The sequence below is a fragment of the Talpa occidentalis genome, unplaced genomic scaffold (genome assembly GCF_014898055.3).
Source record: "Talpa occidentalis isolate TD23 unplaced genomic scaffold, MPIMG_talOcc4v2.1 talOcc4.10, whole genome shotgun sequence".
NCBI lineage: Eukaryota > Metazoa > Chordata > Mammalia > Eulipotyphla > Talpidae > Talpa > Talpa occidentalis.
The window spans coordinates 85,808,032-85,826,988 of NW_023600993.1; the positions used below are offsets into that span (position 1 = coordinate 85,808,032).

Genomic DNA, 18,957 nt, shown 5'->3' on the forward strand with positions numbered 1-18,957 from the left:
AGGAACCCCATTTAAACCTGTAAAATGCTATGTGTTATTGACTTAACAAATACAAAGAAGTTACTTGGAAATAAAACAAAAAGGGATTTTTTTAAATCTTGAAAACTGGATTCTACACATTGTCCTCATTGGTGTTATGGGAATCTTTGGCCAAAAGACATTAATTAGTTATTGCACACAGGACCTGACCCTATGGATCAGCAGACTTTAGTAACTTACTCTGTGAAAATCTTAAGCCAACATTTCTTCCAACTACCAGAGCCAACATTCTTATTCTTGTGCCTTAAAACTTTCCTAATGTATTTTTAAAACAAAAATGGAATAAATCTAGTTAGTAAAATTGTATCCCAACTATATGCCCACTTTGCCTTACTGAACCACCTCTATTCTTGACTAATAATCTTTCCATCTCTCCTGCTGATAGTGTAAAATTTTGGTTTTGCCAAATAAAATCTTCACAAGGAATCATTGAGATTCTTACAGCATTCTTACAACATTGAGATGTTGCCATCTGCATATCTGCAAGGTATCTTCCCTCATAGTTCATTTTTCAAAATTATTTTTATTCCTGAGAGCTATGTTCTTGGCTTACTCACTTTCCAGTTATGGATCCATAGAAAATATTTCTCCAAATAGGGTTTTATATTTAAGAAAGTAAATGGAAATTAATACCCATAAAAATTTCATTATATTTTCAGTGTGTATCAGGTTCTATCACTTCCAGCTATTTATTCAAATAATTTACATCGGAGGAGCATTGTCAGTTGGGTTTCCCCAAAGGATTGAACTTGAAGGATACAACATGGTGTGTGGAACCAATGAATTGGAGTAATTTTAAACCCCTCTTTCATAAGGAATTGAATCCTAGAATTTTAAAATTTTACTTCTGCTGAAAGAATAAAAAGGCTATCTTCAATGCTGGTGTTCTCAACAAAACCAAGTCTTAAAAAAAGTAATACTATGCTAACAGAAAAAGTGAATCGTAACTTCATTCATGAGTACACTGAAATATTTAGTATGCCTGCATGAGACCTCAGTGCTGGGTGGCCAGCTACTTGCTGTTGATGGAATTTTTCTCATTTCATCTGAATGTTTTGCTGATACAGAGTTGGCCACTTGCAGTGCATAACAGAGTGTCTGTCTGTCAAGTCTTAATACAGTAATGCTTCATGCAGACCCTGAAGACTGAGGAGCTCCCGGTTCTTGATGCTTTGCTTTTTGCTTTTTAAACAGTGTGCCCCTTTGCTTATGTACAGTAATGAGGGGCTGCCCCTGCACCCCTGGAACCAAGCATGCCTGAGCTGTTGTACACAGTCTGTGCCTCCTAGATGAGTATTGCTTGGCTATACTCTAAAGGTAGCAAAGCTTTTCTTGCTGAAAATCTAACTTCCCTGATTTTGGGGGCTTGTTTTAGGTTATCCTTCTCAACCAATTGAACAGAGGCCACTTCAGCAGATGCCTCCTCAGCTCATGCAGCACGTGGCACCCCCACCACAACCACCACAGCAGCAGCCACAGCCACAACTGCCACCGCAGCAGCAGCCACCACCTCCCAGTCAGCCACAGTCTCAACAGCAGCAGCAGCAGCAGCAACAGCAGCAGCAGCAGCAACAACAAATGATGATGATGTTCATGATGCAGCAGGACCCAAAATCAGTTAGGCTTCCAGTCTCCCAAAATGTCCATCCCCCAAGGGTCCCCCTCAATCCAGACTCTCAGAGAATGCCCATGCAACAGAGTAGCAGTGTACCTGTCATGGTCAGTTTGCAAGGACCTGCCTCCGTGCCTCCATCCCCTGATAAACAAAGGATGCCAATGCCTGTGAATACTCCTTTGGGAAGCAATTCAAGGAAAATGGTGTATCAGGAGAACCCCCAGAATCCTTCCAGCTCGCCACTAGGAGAGATATCCTCACTCCCTGAAACAAGTGTCAGTGAAGTACCATCTGTCTCAGGTGGCCCAAATAACATGCCTTCACATTTAGTTGTTTCCCAGAATCAGTTAATGATGACAGGGCCAAAACCTGGACCATCACCCCTTTCAGCAACTCAAGGTGCCACTCCTCAGCAACCTCCTGTAAATTCACTGCCCAGCTCTCATGGCCATCACTTTCCAAATGTGGCTGCTCCAACCCAAACTTCTAGGCCAAAAACACCCAACAGAGCCAGCCCTAGACCCTATTATCCTCAGACACCCAACAACCGCCCTCCCAGCACAGAACCTTCAGAAATCAGTCTATCACCAGAAAGACTCAATGCCTCTATAGCAGGACTTTTCCCGCCACAAATTAATATTCCCTTACCCCCTAGGCCAAATTTAAACAGGGGCTTTGATCAACAGGGCTTAAATCCAACAACTTTGAAGGCCATTGGGCAGGCACCTTCAAATCTTAGCATGAATAATCCTTCCAATTTTGCTGCCCCACAAACTCACAAGTTAGATTCTGTGGTGGTAAATTCTGCAAAGCAGTCTAATTCTGGAGCAACAAAAAGGGCAAGTCCAAGCAGTAGTCGCAGATCAAGTCCTGGATCCAGTAGGAAAACCACCCCAAGTCCTGGGAGGCAAAATTCAAAAGCCCCTAAACTTACTCTGGCCTCGCAAACAAATCCAGCCTTGTTGCAAAATGTGGAGTTGCCAAGAAATGTATTGGTTAGTCCCTCTCCCGTGACCAATCCCCCTATACCTGGAAACTTTACTAACAGTGGACTGAATCCTCAGAATCCTACCGTGCCTGTGGCTTCAGTGTCGGGTGTTCTTGAGGATAACAAGGAGAGCTTGAATGTGCCTCAGGAAAGTGATTGCCAGAATCCCCATGGTAGGAAGGAACAGGCAAATGTTGAGCTAAAAGCAAACCCTGCCCAAGAAGTTAAAATGGCTGTCCCTGAAGATCAATCCAAAAAGGATGGACAGCCTTCGGATCCTAACAAACTTCCCAGTGTCGAAGAGAACAAAAATACGGTGTCTCCTGCTATGAGGGAAGCACCAACTTCATTAAGTCAACTTCTTGACAATTCTGGAGCTCCTAATGTGACCATTAAACCCCCTGGGCTTACAGATCTGGAAATAACACCTCCAGTAGTTTCTGGGGAGGACCTGAAAAAGTCATCTGTCATTCCCACACTGCAGGATCCGTCTTCTTCTAAAGAATCCTCTAATTCTCTAAATTTACCTCACAATAATGAGCCGTGTTCAACCCTTGTGCATCCAGAAATGAATGAGGTCAGTTCTAATGTTGCACCAACCATCCCTCCAGTAATGTCAAGACCTGTCAGTTCTTCCTCCATTTCTACTCCTTTGACCCCAAATCAGATAACTGTTTTTGTAACTTCTAATCCCATCACAACTTCAGCTAACACATCAGCAGCTCTGCCAACTCACCTACAGTCTGCATTAATGTCAACAGTTGTCACAATGCCCAATGTGGGTAGCAAGGTTATGGTTTCTGAGGGACAGTCAGCAGCTCAGTCTAATGCTCGACCTCAGTTCATTACACCTGTCTTTATCAATTCATCCTCAATAATTCAGGTTATGAAAGGACCACAGCCAAGCACAATTCCTGCAACCCCACTGACAACCAACTCTGGCTTGATGCCTCCCTCTGTTGCAGTTGTTGGCCCTTTACACATACCTCAGAACATAAAATTTTCTTCTGCTCCTGTACCACCTAATGTTCCCTCCAGTAGTCCTGCTCCAAACATACAGACAGGTCGACCCTTGGTCCTGAACTCACGAACCACCCCTGTTCAGCTTCCTTCCCCACCCTGTGCCGCTTCAGTTGTCCCTCCTCATCTCCCTGTCCAGCAAGTGAAAGAATTGAATCCAGATGAGGCTAGTCCTCAGGTGAACACCTCAGCAGATCAGAGCACTTTGCAGACTTCACAGTCAACCACGATGGTTTCTCCCCTTTTGACCAATAGTCCAGGCTCCTCTGTCAACCGGCGAAGCCCAGTCTCATCTAGTAAGGGCAAAGGAAAAGTAGACAAAATCGGCCAGATTTTGCTGACCAAGGCATGTAAGAAAGTCACAGGTTCTCTTGAGAAAGGGGAAGAACAATATGTTGCAGATGGAGAGCCTGAAGGTCAAGGACTAGAGACCACAGCTCCAGGGCTCATGGGAACAGAGCAGTTATCCACGGAGCTGGACAATAAAACCCCAACATCCCCAGCACCCACTCTGCTAAAAATGACCTCTAGCCCTGTGGGCCCGGTCTCCACCTCAACAGGACCCAGCTTACCCGGCGGTACGCTCCCCACCAGTGTACGCTCGATAGTAACCACTCTGGTACCCTCTGAGCTCATCTCCACGGCGCCGACCACAAAAAACAATCATGTTGGCATAGCATCTGAGCCACTTGCAGGTGGCCTAGTGGAGGAGAAGGTGGGATCCCATCCAGAACTTCTGCCCAGCATAGGTATGTACTTGGACCTGGCATCAGCTCCACCTATCAATTTTTTGATGATCTGTCTCCAGAAGAGAAGGCATGAGTCCTTTTCTAATTGAAGGAAAAATGGGCTAAATGGCTATTAATAATGGCAGTTTCATTTTTTTGAATTGGGAAATACACTGTAAAATATACTTTAAAACTTCCGTATTAAGTTTACATCCACTAATATAGTTCTTAGTGCCTGAAATGATACACCTTTCATTTATATAGCATTTTTCATTTTATTATTTAAAAAATATTTATTTTGTAGGAGGACTGGGGTGTAGGCTATAGGTGTGGTGGTGAGAGGATTCACCAGAGACAGAGTGGGGAGCAGAACAGGTGGATTTACTGAAATATACTGCTAAGGGGAGCAGTGGGCAAGATAAGAGAGGTCTGCTGCGCCATATGTGGTCAGGAGACTTAACCCCTAGGCCACCAGGGAGACCCCTAGAATTTTTCACGTTATAAAGAAATATTTTTACATGTTATCTCATCTTTGTACCAACTATGTCATATAGTCCTAATCCCATTTTATTGGTGAGGAGATTGATGCTCAGAAAAGTTCAGTATTTGCTTGAAGTGAACCTCCAGTTTGACCCTGTCCCTTTAAATGTCAACAGCAACTTCTGTAGATTCTTCTTACCATGATAAAGACTTACTCTTAACTTTTTCAGAGCAGGATTCTTATAGCCCCTTCTGTATCCCAGGAACCATTCTGACTGACTAAAGGAAAACTTTCCAGAAAACCAGGTTTCATAATAGACATAGGAGGAACAAAGTGGTTAAGAGCCAAATACACTTGGGTTGGTATCACAGCGCTAGCATTTATCAGCTATTTGGCTTGGGCAAGTAACTTGGCCACTTTAAACTCCAGTTTCCTCCTTTGTAACATGGGAGCAATAGTAGTTGTAAGAATTCAATGAGATAACATGCTTATTAACTATTTAATAAATGGCTAAAAATGATTATTACCAGTTTCATTTTGATGCCGTCTTTTTGCAAATTAGACCATTCTATTCATGTGTACCTACTTTGGATTATTTCCTATGAAATGCTGATGTGGTCTAATGATGGAAACATAGGTGTCTTTATACTCCCCTCCTTCCCTTCACCCCAACCTATCCTTTCCCCATACCCCTCCCCCACACACACACAAACTCGCTCACATAGGGTCCTCCTCCTATGAGGCTTAAGTGGAACAGCTTTGTTTTCCCAGAGTGGAGTCAGTTACATACTGCCAAAGCTGGGAAGAACTTCTGCTACATCCTAGGCCAGCTAATAGTGCCTATCTTGTTTATGCAGCTAAAATGCTTCAAGTGCCTACCATTGAGTAGTAAGCAACCAGGAGGAGGGACAGAAAGAACACAAGCTTCAGGGTAAGATCAGAGTTCAAATTCTAGCTCCATTGGTTACCAATTGCAGTTGGATATGGTCTTTAACTTCCTAAGCCATTTACTTACTTCACCTGTAAAATGGAGATGGTAATTCCTACCTATTAGAATTTATAGAAAAATTAAATGGCCACTTATTAGCATAAAGTGGCCAGTACACAGGACTTTGGAAAGGTTAGTTCCCCATCTCTCTGCCCCTTCACTTCAGTGATAGAAATACAGCGAAGAATTAAGGCCCCTAAGGCCTTTGCTGCCTTTGCAGGAGACAAACTTCACAGGGCTAGTACTATATGTTTCATTGATATGTTAGCCCTAAGATTTAAAAAAAATCCACTATCACTTACTTATATTTTCTGCTATTAAGTGTTTCTATTCTGCTTCTTTTTAGGGAACTTTCCCCTCAGGTGCCAAGAGAATAATGATGAAGAGAATGAGGAATAGAATTTTTAACTGGATCATATATAATCATAAAGAGATAAACCAGGAAATGGGAAAAATTCTCAATTTTAGTTAAGATTGTTTCCCATTCTTTTCCAATGGGCTTCTGTGCCTTTTTTTTTTTTTTGTGGGACCCTCGCCGGTGGCTGGGGATTGAACTGGTGCTGCAGAGGCTGCAGGCAGCCTCGCAACCCAACGCTCAACCACTGCGCCACCAGAGGAGGCCCAGGGCTTCTATGCTTTTATCTTGAAAATGTGAGAAACCAATAGTAAAGTTAAAAGTAGAAATTAAAGTACAGTTTTAAGCTTTGACAGATAAGCATCCAAAATAAATTCTTGACACAAATGCATCATTGACTGTTTCACTAATAAGCTGGTAGAGAAATTCCAAAATTCACTGTTTCCACAAAAGGGTAAACCTTGTTGCAGTTCATCTGAAGAATAAAGATAGACATACCCTTGAGTGACTGTGACATATCTATTCCCTTAATTTTTCCTTTATGATCTGAGATTTCATTTTAGAGTACATTGGGTATTACGTTTATCTAAAAGACCTAAATTCTCTCTGTCCTTCATAGCCTAATTCTGATGTTTCTTGCTTTAATGAGCCTTCAGATTCTCAATCTAGAATTGATACCCCTTGTTTTAGATTTTCCTTATACTTTATGAATCTTCTTTATGTAACAACACAGTGCACACCAGTGTACCGTGTGTGTGTGTGTGTGTGTGTGTGTGTGTGTGTGTGTGTGTGTGTATCTTTAATACTAACTAAACTGATGGTTAATGATGAACATTTGGTCTCTAAGGGTACCTGTCATAGTGCCTTGTTCCTAATTAATTCCTGGTAACTATTTGTTAGGTAACTAAATAACATATCATATGATTCATTGAGTATGAATTAAATGCTTGCTTTATGAGTATCACTCTTACTAGGTGCTATAGAAAATTAAAATTTTATGATTCATCTCAGGTCTCAAGGAATGTAATCTTTAGAGGAATAACACAGAATTTTTAAAATGCTAAGGCGAGTGGTGTAATTGTTCCTCGGAAAATGGTTTGAATTGCCTGCTAAGTAGTTTTGGGTTTTTTCAGCCCACTAGACAGCACTTGACTCTGAGAAGTAGAAATTATGGATGCTATTGTCCTCAAGGTCACCAGCTTCCCTGATCTTTGTTCACACATGAAATAAAAAATACCTCTAAGTGGCAGTCTGTGTAACAGAGTATTATAGTAGCTGATTTTTAAAGTAAGTCTTGAAATTAATTTCAAGGCCAGCTTCAAGTATAGTACTCTAAGGTTGCATGTATTTCAGCAGTTACTTAGCCCTTGATTCTGTCAATGTTTGCTCATTGTTTAGAAAAGAAAGTAAAAGACCTGTATCTTTTTTTTTCCCTTGCCTTAGCCACTTCACAGAGTTTAGTTCCAAAGGAAGCTCCAGCCACAGCATTACAGGGGTCTGTTACCAGACCAGGTAAGATACACTTTGGAAAAACTACTCTGGTTTACCTGTGAAGGAACTGCTGCTGTCCTCGGTGTTCCAAGAAGTGGCTGAAACTATCTGATCTGTTTTGGAGCAGACTTCAGTTAAGAGACAGAACTTATTTGAGCTTATTTCCCCCCTGAATTCTCTTACCTATTCCAGGGAACTCAAGAAAAGCATCTGTCTGCCACTTAGCTGTGCTTGGTTTCTGTTGCAGTTTGCCCTGTTCCATGACTGCACCCACTGTTAGTTGCTGACTGGTATATGATAACTCTCTGGGGTAGCAAGAGTTACTGTACTAAGAGTAATTGAATAATCATTGTGGGAGTAGACACTTGTGAGAACCTCAGCTACAGTCAGGTATTTCTTCCAGGGAGTCAGGGTCATTTCAGTCATCTGGATGGCATTAAATTTCTTTCCATGACCAAGATATTGTAAATAGCACTAGGGATGGTGTTGACAAATAACTGCTGTGGGATGCTGGGTTAGCCCTGAACACATGATGGTTTTGATGGTAATAACAGCACTGTTTTTATAGGTTAAACTGTCTTGGCAGTCTTGTTATGTCCTGGCTCTTTGTCACTGTAAATCACTGTAAAACAAAAAAGTATGATTACTTTCCATGAAGAAGTTAGAATCTCATTAATGGAATCACACACTTGACAAAATTAACAAGAAAAAAACCAGTAATGTAACCATGTTTAGTTTTTAAGTCTAAGCCAGTAAAAGTAAGGTATAGCTTATGATTGTTTTAAAACCTGGTGTTATGTGCTAGGTGTTAGATGGGCCATTCTACAGCACTTCTTTAGGTAAAATCAGTCTGAAAAGAACAGATGAGCAAAAAAACATTTCAGCCACTGAGATTCTTCTTTTGCAACCTACTACCCACATGATACCTGACACTGTGCTGAGCATCTAAGAGTAAATTATTCAGTAAAGGGGCTTGATAGTAAAACTCAATTTGGGTGGGGGGGGGGAAGCAGCAACCTAGAAAGAGGGAGGAGATTCCCTTTCTTGCCCCAACTCTGCTCCAGAATATGGATTTTACCATATCATAAGCCCTCCTTGTTAGAATAATTGGCCAGAGAATCCCGTTCCTCTTAAAAACTTGGCTTAAGTCTACTTAAAATACCCCTAAAACTACTAATTGCCTTTACTAAACCCCTGATCTCTACTGAGATGAATTAGCTCTGATAGTGTTAAAATTCTCAAAAGTGTTGATATTTTGTTTCAAACAAGCAAACTAATCAAGGTTTTTTCCCCTAATCAGCCTCTTTTAACTTGAGTCCTATTCATTTTGAGTATTAAAATACCTGAGTCTGTATGTGCCAGTGGAACCAACAGGCTGCACTTAGTCAGCTGGTATTTTCTTGTGGAGATTTTGGTTAGATATGGGACATATATAACAAATAAGAGCAAGGATTTTCTTCTGCTGGCATCTTTCATTGATGGCAGAGTAAGCTCTGGGGGAGGAGGCTCTAATGTACATCCACATTAGCATCATAACAATAATAATAGTTAATACTGAGTTATTACTAAGCACCTGGTGGAATATTAAATTTTTATATGTTATTTAATAATCTTAGCTTTGAAGTGGAAAAGTGTTTATCCCCATTTTCAGATGAAGCGTTAAGCACAGAGAGGGCAAGAAATTTTCTCAGGTCACATGGCTAATAAACAATGAGGTCAAATTTTTAACCCAGGCACTCTGACTTCACTGCCTTCAAAGAGATAACCATGTAGTCAATAGGTTAGACTGAGTATGAAGTAAATTCCCTAAGTTAGGTTATAGGACTGCAGAGGCAGAAGAGATTATTACTGGTACATCAGGGATGGTCTTTTGGGAAACATAAAACTACCTAAAGAGAAATAATAGAAGGTTTTTTTTTTCTGGTACTGAGAAGGAAGTGCCTGGTTAGACCATACTATGTTCATCTATGCAAAATCTCACTAGACAGATTACTGTTGCCTTTCTTGAAGGGCATTGCTGGGAGATTGAAGAAGAAGGAAGTATAATGAGGCCTATAGACAATATCTCAATGCAAGGTAGCATACCCTCTAAAACTCAGTGAGGAAGTCCTTTGAAGGAGAATGTATCCTGATAGATTTTTATGACATATTTGAAGATTGCTGTCTTTTAAAAGTGTTGAGAGGGTGGAGATATTTTAAGAATAAAAAGTCTCTACATAAGAGAAAGATATTTGTTTTACTAACCTAGTTGTAACTGGATGAAATATGAACCAGGCAGTGTGAATTTAGCTCTGTTGATCCAAACAGGATTATTTCACAGTGTGGAGTAGAAATAAAAATAGACCAAGTAAGTGCCTTATGCTCCAGATAACCAAGTTGTGTCCCTGCCAGATCTGTCTGTATACTATGTAGGGTGAGGATGTTGCTGAGCATGGAGATTCATCAACCTAAATAGGATATTCAGAGCTCTTTTAGACCCCTAGCTTCTCCCTATGGATGTATATTCCAGAAGTTTCCACATCTTATTTGTGTCTTTATATTTTTTATAGAACTCGAGGCAAATGCTGCCATAGTCTCTGGACAAAGGTAAGATCATCGTTTCTGCAAACTTAGTATACTGAATACATAAGCTTCTTTGAAGGCTATCAGCTTTCTCAGCCTTTAAACCTCTTCTCACCTTTGTCATTTTACTTTACTCTTTGCATTAGTCTGTTATTCTGACTAAACTAAGGAGTTGCCATGAGTCCTAACCCCCAGGAGTATCATTTCTCTTAATAAAACTTGGTGGCTAAGTTTCTACTTTTAATGGTTGTTTTGAAAACAATGCAATAACCTAGGCAGCAATCAGCAGTGAATACATAGTAAATGTTTAATATATAGATGCTATTGCTATCATGGGCTTTAATAATAGTCTTTACAACTACCTCCTGAAATACAGCTGATCTGCAAGGCAAAAAGAGAAAGCCAGGTGGGGTATGACTCTAAAACTTGCTTTTTCTGTTGTTCTACATTGCCCATAACCTAACAAAATGAATGAAATACATCTGTGACTTCAACCTTATTAGCTCCAGAAAGTATTACCATTTTCTCAAACTCATTTCTTATTTAGTGTAAGAATATGCTCCATAACACTTTAAAGTTTCTCATATTTGTACATTAAATTAGTTTTTTATTTATCTTCATATCAACCCTGTGAGGATTGAAAATATTTATTTGAATGCTATACACTGGGCTGCAAGCTCCCCAGATGTCTTTCTCATTTAATTTTCACAGTATCTATTAGGAAAATAAATTCTGTTTTACAGATAAGAAATCTAAAGCTCAGAGTAGTTTACTAAATTCCTCATATATATATATGATGATGATTTATATATCAAAGATCTGAAGCATGAAGATTGTTAAATATCATAACCAGTAAATGCACACCTAAAACTTGACCCCTGTTCTTCTGACTCCAAATTCATTGCTATTCCTACTATACCACTCTGCCTGGATTATTTTAATTGGGCTAGTATTTTAAATCATTTGTTTTTCAACGTACAAGTATGTGACTAGAGAAAAAATAATTAGATCAAAAGTACTCCCTGTGTTTATTTCAAGAGCTACTTGAGCATTAACCATGTAAACGCCAAGACAGATTGTTGTGGTTTTTGTTTTGCCAGGATTAAAAGGTACTCCCTCAGGAATCTTCTTTGCTCAGAGATTTTGACCAATTTCTGGCCTTCCCGCCAGAAAGTTATCCTTACAATCTCTAAAAGAATGTATAAATCCCCAACTAATAATTCTGTCCCAGCTTTCCCTGGACTTGCCTTGGCTGGTGGGGCAGTTATTAAAACTAGGTTAGTGAACAGCGTTACCAGATTCCCAACTTTAGTGCCATTAGGAGGGTTCTTTTGTAGTGTAGTATAGTGAAGGAATAGAGGTAGTTGATAGTCAGGAGCTCACAACCCAGTGATAGACACAAGACTTTAAAATAAAACATGCTCTCCAGTCTGATGGGTGCTCTAGAATGCCAAGTGTCGTAAACCCAAAGATAGAAGAGACAACACATGGGAGTGAGTTCATGGAACATTACCCAGAAGAGGCATCCTTTTAACCAGTTTTTTTATATTGTGCCTTTTTTTTTTTTCAGTTTCATGCCTTATAAGCAAATTTAATCCATTTCTCTTTTCTTAATAGTTTTAATAAATTTTTTGAAACATGAAAAGTCATGGAAAATTTATTAAAGAAAACTTGAAATTTAAATCAGAATTCCAAAAAAATTACCTGTAAACCAATATTCCTGGTTTAGTAGTCATTATATATATTTAAGTTGTTCTTCTTCTAGTCCACTTCACATAGTTATATATTTATATATGTCTATGCGTGTATTTATATATTCACTAGCTCTACTGTTTACATATATTTAACATAGTGTTATGTCTGATACATATACAGATAACATATGAACATTATACACACACATCTATCTCACATCTATGCTCATGTAATGAAAATGGAATTATATTATTCATAATGTTGGTTTTTCCCTACAATAATGAATAGCTTTTATCATTAAATAACTTTCTACAACATGATTTTTCATAATGATGTGCCATGAGTTAGTATACTAATCTGTGTTAAGCATTTAAGTCTTCTGTATTCATTAGCATGAATAAAATGCTTTGACATCCTTGTGTGATTTAACTCTGTAAAATGATTTGTCTCCTTAGGCACCTAGAAATAGAATTGCTGAGTCAGAGAATTTAGATTTCTCAACCTCAGCAATTATTGGCAGTTTGGATTAGATAATTCTTTGTTAGCGGGCTGTCTTATGCATTATAGGCTGTTTAGTGGTACCCCTAGCCCTCTACCCAAAAGATGCTAGTAACATCCTCACTCCCCCAGTCATAACAATCAAAAATGTCTCCAGACATTGTTAAATGCCCTGTTGAGATCCATTGGGTTACACAGTTTACACTCCTTCTGGAATGCATGAAATGTTTTTCTCTCTATACACTCAGTAATACTGGATATTGCTAATTTTAAGTTAGCATACTGAAAAAAGGATTTGAACTAGGGGCAGTTAATATACTCAGCAGTGTAGTGTGACTGTAGTACTATGCGTCTTCTTCTATACTGTTACTTGTAGTATGTCACTCTCTGACTGTACCAGGCTCATTGTAAATGCCAATATATGTAGTAATTCCCTTATTTTTAGGTACTATTAATTTGTGAAGGGGAATATTCTTATCTTAGGAAAATGGATGAGGAAGCTTGGGGATTTTTCTTTCAAGTTCCTTATATCTGTCACCTGTTTCCCTAAAATTCCACCAGCATTATGCTTTAGTATTTTATTTTTGATAATGTAACAAGCTAGACTCAATTTTTTTATTAGTAATTATTTAATTGAAATGGCATTGATTAACATCCTTGTTAGTGTTTTGAAAGTATGGGATCTCCCCCTTTAGGTGTAGTCACCTTACCATACCCACCACCAAAGCACCCATTGTCCTCCACCATACTCCATTGTGCTCTCCTCTCACATTGTTCTCATCCTTCCCTTTCCCTCTCCTCGTCTCCCTCTGGATGCCTCAGTTCTAAGGTCAGCTTTCAAGGGTTGGTTTTAAAGTTTGTCTTTGTCTGACCCTTTGGATTCTCTGTGTTTAGACTCACTTTTAAATTTTCAGTAATACAGATGGTAACTATGTTCATTGTCACATAGTGGAATATTTTCTCTCCAGAGTGACTATGCAGTTCTCAGCCTCCTGCCTTATGAATGAGACTCTATCTGAAGAGCCCTTTTTTGTGTGACTTGATTCCCTCACCTCTTTGGAAACTTTTTGCTTCCCTTTGTTGTTAGCAGTGAGCCCAAAGAGATCATAGAAAAGTCCAAAACCCCAAGCCGAAGAAACTCCCGAACTGAAGAGCCAAGTGTGGCTTCTGAAAGTGTGGAAAATGGACATCGTAAGCGATCCTCTCGGCCTGCTTCAGCCTCCAGCTCTACTAAAGGTTAGCAGTGGGTTGTGGGTGCTATTTGTGAGTCAAATAAAAGAATAGGGTTCTTATCACAACAGAAGAGGACTTTGTCCTTCATCTTTGCCTTCTGTTCCTTAAATTTATCAAGGTACTTTGACTATTACTGCTTCTTTGGTTCTTCATTTGTTAGTTCATGTAACTATGTGTTTTCTGTGTGTGTGACACAAGAGCAGCCAGCACTGTTGGCAAAAAGATCATAATAGGACATATTGATGCATGATCACCACTTCAGATAAGTCCTCAGTATGGCCCAACCATCTTTCTGTTTTTCTGTGGTCAACTCTCTTTCCCACTCTCTGTTCTTTTTAAACCTCTGTTGTCTCACCCTCTTTCAGCAGAGACTCTCACCTCTTCACAGAGAAAATAGAACTCCCTCAACTCTTTACTACCAAGACATAAATCTACCAGTGTCATCTTTTCCTCCTTCTATAAAAGAACAGCTGTCTGTCTTCTTCAAGTCTAAGGCCAGTTCCTCCACTTTGATCTTTTCTGACCTGAAGAACTTTACACTACCAATTTTCTCTTCACTATTATTTGCTCTCTGCTTTTTAAATTAGCTCTTCCCTTGAATTCTGTGGCTAAGAACTCTGAATAATTTTCTGTATATTTCTCTGATAGCTCCTTCTCAGTCTCTATTTCTAACCATTAGATGTTGGCCTTCCTCAAACTTCAATCCTAAATCATTTATTCTCATCAACTTATGTTTTCTCTCTAATGGATCTTATTCCTGTTCTCCCCTTCTTCAGTTACTGTCTTTCACAGAGGAGTCATGAGCTTTTATTTCAAATACAGAGCTCTAGAGATCTCACACAACTACAGGTAGTTGTGATTTTTACAGGTAGACTTATGATTTTCATCACCAATATAAGGTCCTCTGTCATTGTCCCCCATCTCGTGAATGGCACTACCATCTGTTAGGCAACTATTCTTTGGCACCTCTGTCCCTCACCTTCACCTCTAATCCATCACGTGCACACACACACACACACAGACACAAAAACCTGCTGATTTTTATCTCAGGTGGTCCAAACTCATCCACTTTATCCCATCTTAACTGCTATGCTAACTTAAAACCCTTAAATGTTTACCACTGTAATTAACTTCTAAAAGCATCAACATGGCACATAAGATTCTGTGTGGTCTGGCCCCTGTTAACCTCTCCCAGCCTCATCTCACCAACCTCAGCAACTTGGACATGCCATCTTCATCCCTCTCATCACAGGCCTATGTATGTGTTGCAGTTATTGTGGAAATTTCCTTCCACTTCCTTCCTCTTTTCTTGTTAAATTCGTACTCTTTCTACTTGTCTTAGCTCAGTTGTCACTACTGTGAGGAATCATAGCACCATGTTGTTCTCTATCATAACACCACAGTTGTAACTTTATGTCTATTTATGTGATAGATAATTTAAGTCTGTACTCTATTAGAGCAGGAGACCATATCGGGTTTTGCTTACCACCTATCCCTGTTGCCTTGTATGGCACTTTATATAATTAGTAACAATTAATTTAATAACCACCTATCAAATAAATATATATATTATATATTATATATATATATGAAGTACTTACTACATGCCAGGCTCTGGGGATATAACAGTCGAAGGATAGCATCTCTGTTTTTATCACATTGATTATATGCTAACTGTAAAGACAGACTCAGTGTATTAAATATTACATGCTATAATAGCAACATTGCATAGTACTATAGGAGCATATAGCTAAGGTTCTTTGCTCCTCCACCAAGCCAGAGAAGTATTTCTAGAGAAAAATATGTTTAAATTGAGACCTGAATAATGAGGAGGTATTTATCCATGCTGTGGGGGTTGAAGGAAGTATTCAAAGCAAGAGGTACAACCTGTGCAAAGGCCCAGATCTGAAAGGGTGTGATTCCCTCCTCCTCCCAGGAAATGTGCTGAGCTTGAGTAACCCTGATTGGGCAAGAGGTAGGATCCTGGCCAAGTGCCTGATATCAGCAGGGCTACTGAGAAACAGTCAGGTACTATTGGGTTGCCTGTCTGAAGACCAGGGCAAGTTATGGTGCACCAACACTGGACACCAGATACAGACCTGAGAGATCAACTGTCATTGGCAGGTCATATTTCTGGGCAGCAGTTTCATGATGTCTCTTAAGAGCTCCGGGCGTGGGCCACGGTCTAAGGTCTTATACAAGTAAGGCAGATAGATTGAAGACCCCCTTACCTTAGCCTGCTAGAGAAGGCAGATGTTGGGAGTGGCCATCTTTTCTCTCTAGGCATACCCAGAGTCTTCTTGGGTATCCCCACTTCTAATGCAGAAATGGAACCAACAACTTTCTTCTTTACTGGGAATCATCTCGTAGGCAGAAACTTGTTTTGAAAGAAGCATGCCTTTCAGCCTCAAGTACTAAACTCTTGAGCACAAAAGGGAAAATTCCTGGAATCCTATGGGAAAGTCTGTTTCACCTCAATTCTGTGTATTCTTTTTGTCCCTTAGTTTCCGAAAGGATCAAGGTCTTCTAGACTGTAAAATATGGTGTGTAGTTGACTTTAAATCAGGAAAAAGTGTTGTCTTTTAGAGATAATATACCCCAGATTTTTAGAACCTTGACATGAGCCTAGAGCCTCCAGATACTAAAGATGCCATTTACAGATGACCAGAAAGAATTAATGTTCTTCTAATATGTGAAAATGCAAATTTCTTCTAAATTGGGCCATTTAAGAAGAGATGCCCAAATTAGAGCCACTCTAGAGAAATGCCATCCAAGGAAAGATGGAAAGCTACAACCTACTGTAGAAGAGGTATGGGAATAGGCTTCTATACTTAAGCTGGACACTGTTCCAAGGTACTGGTAGTCATGTTGGTATGCCAGCCCCATCCAGGCTTAACTGCTGGCTTAGGAGAGGCCACAAAGACTTGCAGGCTTTGTGATCTTACATGGAGAGTTGTTTGTATATCTTCCTAGAAGAAGGCAGAGTTCTGACCAGATCCTTGGAATCAGTCATATATAGTGCTCTACATGCGCCTCCAATCTTCAGGATATTAAACTTTAACTCTCCTAGTTAAGTTACCTTTTAAATCAGAAATGAGTACTTATAACTTTCAGTTTTTAAGCATTAGAACTTTTGGTTCCAAATTAAAGAGTAAATATGCGTATTGTTTGTCTTGTTAGGTAGTATACAAAAATATGAACCAAAGTCATAAAATAGCTTTCTGTGACTGTATTTGAACCATTACCCAGGGAGTGATCTTAAAATATCAAGCTGGTTTCCAATATTTATGTACTTCAAACTTGGAGGCACATAAGCAGTGATGGGTAGCTAAAACATTTTCCTGTAGCATCAGTATTTAAAATGTTAAGGGAAAGAAGCGTTCTTTCTTTTTGCACTCATAAGATTTTGGTCATATTATATGCAAGCAAAATCAGAAAACATTCTCTTTTTCTGTGAATTTTGAAAGCTGAGAAATAGTAACAGTTTATAATGAAAAATATTGCTACTTTTTTATTGTTGAGAACCAGTGACGTTTATCATGTTCCTACTGTGAGAACAGTTTGTCTACATCATGCTGGCCAAAACCTACTAGACTGCCAAATTGGAGCAGGTGGAATGTATGATTTCTGGGCAAGTCCAAGGAGGCCTGCCATGGTTGATTGGTCATTCTCTAATCTGTTGTTTTTGGCTTTGGTTGATTGGGTTTTCCCCCTACTTTTAATTATGAATAAAAAAATTGACTCCCACAAATAAACAAACTTTTTATTTAATTGCACTTGAGGTGTTGTTTATGACTATGCAAATGAGTAGTTCTGCTTCCAGATATGATCAGTTCTCCATTAATGCAAATAATTTTTCTTAGTTTTTCTTGTCATTCTTTATTTTCTGTTGATAAATTTTTATGTTTTCAACTGGGGAAAAAAAGATCAGTAGTTCAATAAAACATGGAGTTCAAAGCATATGTTTGAAACCAGGAAAAGTATGTTAATATGAGAGTAGTACAGACTGATGTTTAATTATCAGCAGTTGTGGGCGTCCCTAGGCATGCTAAGGTGCCTCTGAGAGCAGAGTGGAGTGATAGCCCTACCCAAACAAAACCCTGTGTCTTGAGAAGTATGTGTGTGTGTATGTGTATTTGATAGTTGTTATTGTTGATACTGTGAAAATGCAAATGAGAATATGAAGATTCGAAAAAGCCCAGAACTATAACTGCCTGCAGTTGAAGCATCATTTTGAAACCAGCCATACACATTTTGAAAGGAAATTTCCAGAATGTTTTGTGATTACATAAGGAAGTAGCACATGTAGTAAAAAACACAATGAAGTGAGCAAGATTAAGTGATCAATTTATAAAACTACTCAGAAAAATAAAATGCACATGCTGGGATAGTCATTAGATCACTGTATATTAGAGAGTCAGCTAAATTTGGTTAAGGTCAAAACAAAGGAGTCAGGCTGAAAAATACCCTTAGCAAATTACACATTTAAAAATTCCCCAAGGACATATATGAACAACCACCTATAAGATGGTGTTGATATAATTTTTTACCTTATAGTTGGTTCTAAAATATGAATGTAAATTATTTGACTACACTATTAGTCTTTAAACTTATGTTTGTGAAGACATTAATTTGCAAACTCCTTGATGGTTTAAAAGTAGAGGAATTTTTTAACAATATGTTTCTGTCAGTATGGTATTGATTGTGGGGAATTGGGAGTGGGATTAGGTGCAGTCAGATAAGCTAGCTTTTAGAAACAGACCTGATGGACAGCTTCAGTGCAACTTCAGCCACGATACTCACTAGAATTCCTTATTTGAAAGAATGTGTCTCTAGATTCTCACCATGTGAGTGGGAAAAGTGGAAACATTCTGAGAGAATATATATAAAATTGAACCAAAAATTTTGAAAAAGGCATCTTTTAAACAAATATATCAACGTATCGGACATGACTTTGCTCTGTGATCCAAATTGGGTCGTTTATCCAGAGGATGTGATAGAGATTTCAAAATCAGTTGATTATTTTTTTTTTGTCTTCATGGAACTATAAAAGTACATTCTATACCTCCACTCCCACCGTGATAACTTGTTTGCAGTTTCCAGCATAAATCAATGAGGTTCCCCTCATTGATTCATCCTCAGAAGCAGAGGCAACCTGCCAGATCATTGGATGTTTAGGAGCAGTTACAAATAGGAATAAGCAAGGAAGGAGTGGAGGGAGACTGCAGTTGCTTATCTCCTCTTCTTCCCATGTCTTTTCCCAG

At 39.1% G+C, this 18,957-nt stretch overlaps 1 protein-coding gene across 9 annotated transcripts in view; it reads left to right on the forward strand.

The window, feature by feature from the left end:
* The window catches only part of NCOA6 (nuclear receptor coactivator 6), a 79,523-nt gene that overhangs the window by 58,462 nt on the left and 2,104 nt on the right, over positions 1-18,957 (forward strand). For 5 of the 9 annotated variants that reach the window (XM_054696940.1, XM_037496521.2, XM_037496530.2 and 2 more), the window contains 4 exons: positions 1,415-4,411; positions 7,658-7,726; positions 10,255-10,291; positions 13,548-13,696. In XM_054696940.1, the coding sequence (XP_054552915.1) occupies positions 1,415-4,411; positions 7,658-7,726; positions 10,255-10,291; positions 13,548-13,696 (3,252 nt within the window). Of the gene's footprint in view, positions 1-1,414; positions 4,412-5,728; positions 5,803-7,657; positions 7,727-10,254; positions 10,292-13,547; positions 13,697-18,957 lie in introns of those variants that run through there. The other 4 variants (XM_054696944.1, XM_054696956.1, XM_054696959.1 and 1 more) reach the window with 4 other exon arrangements.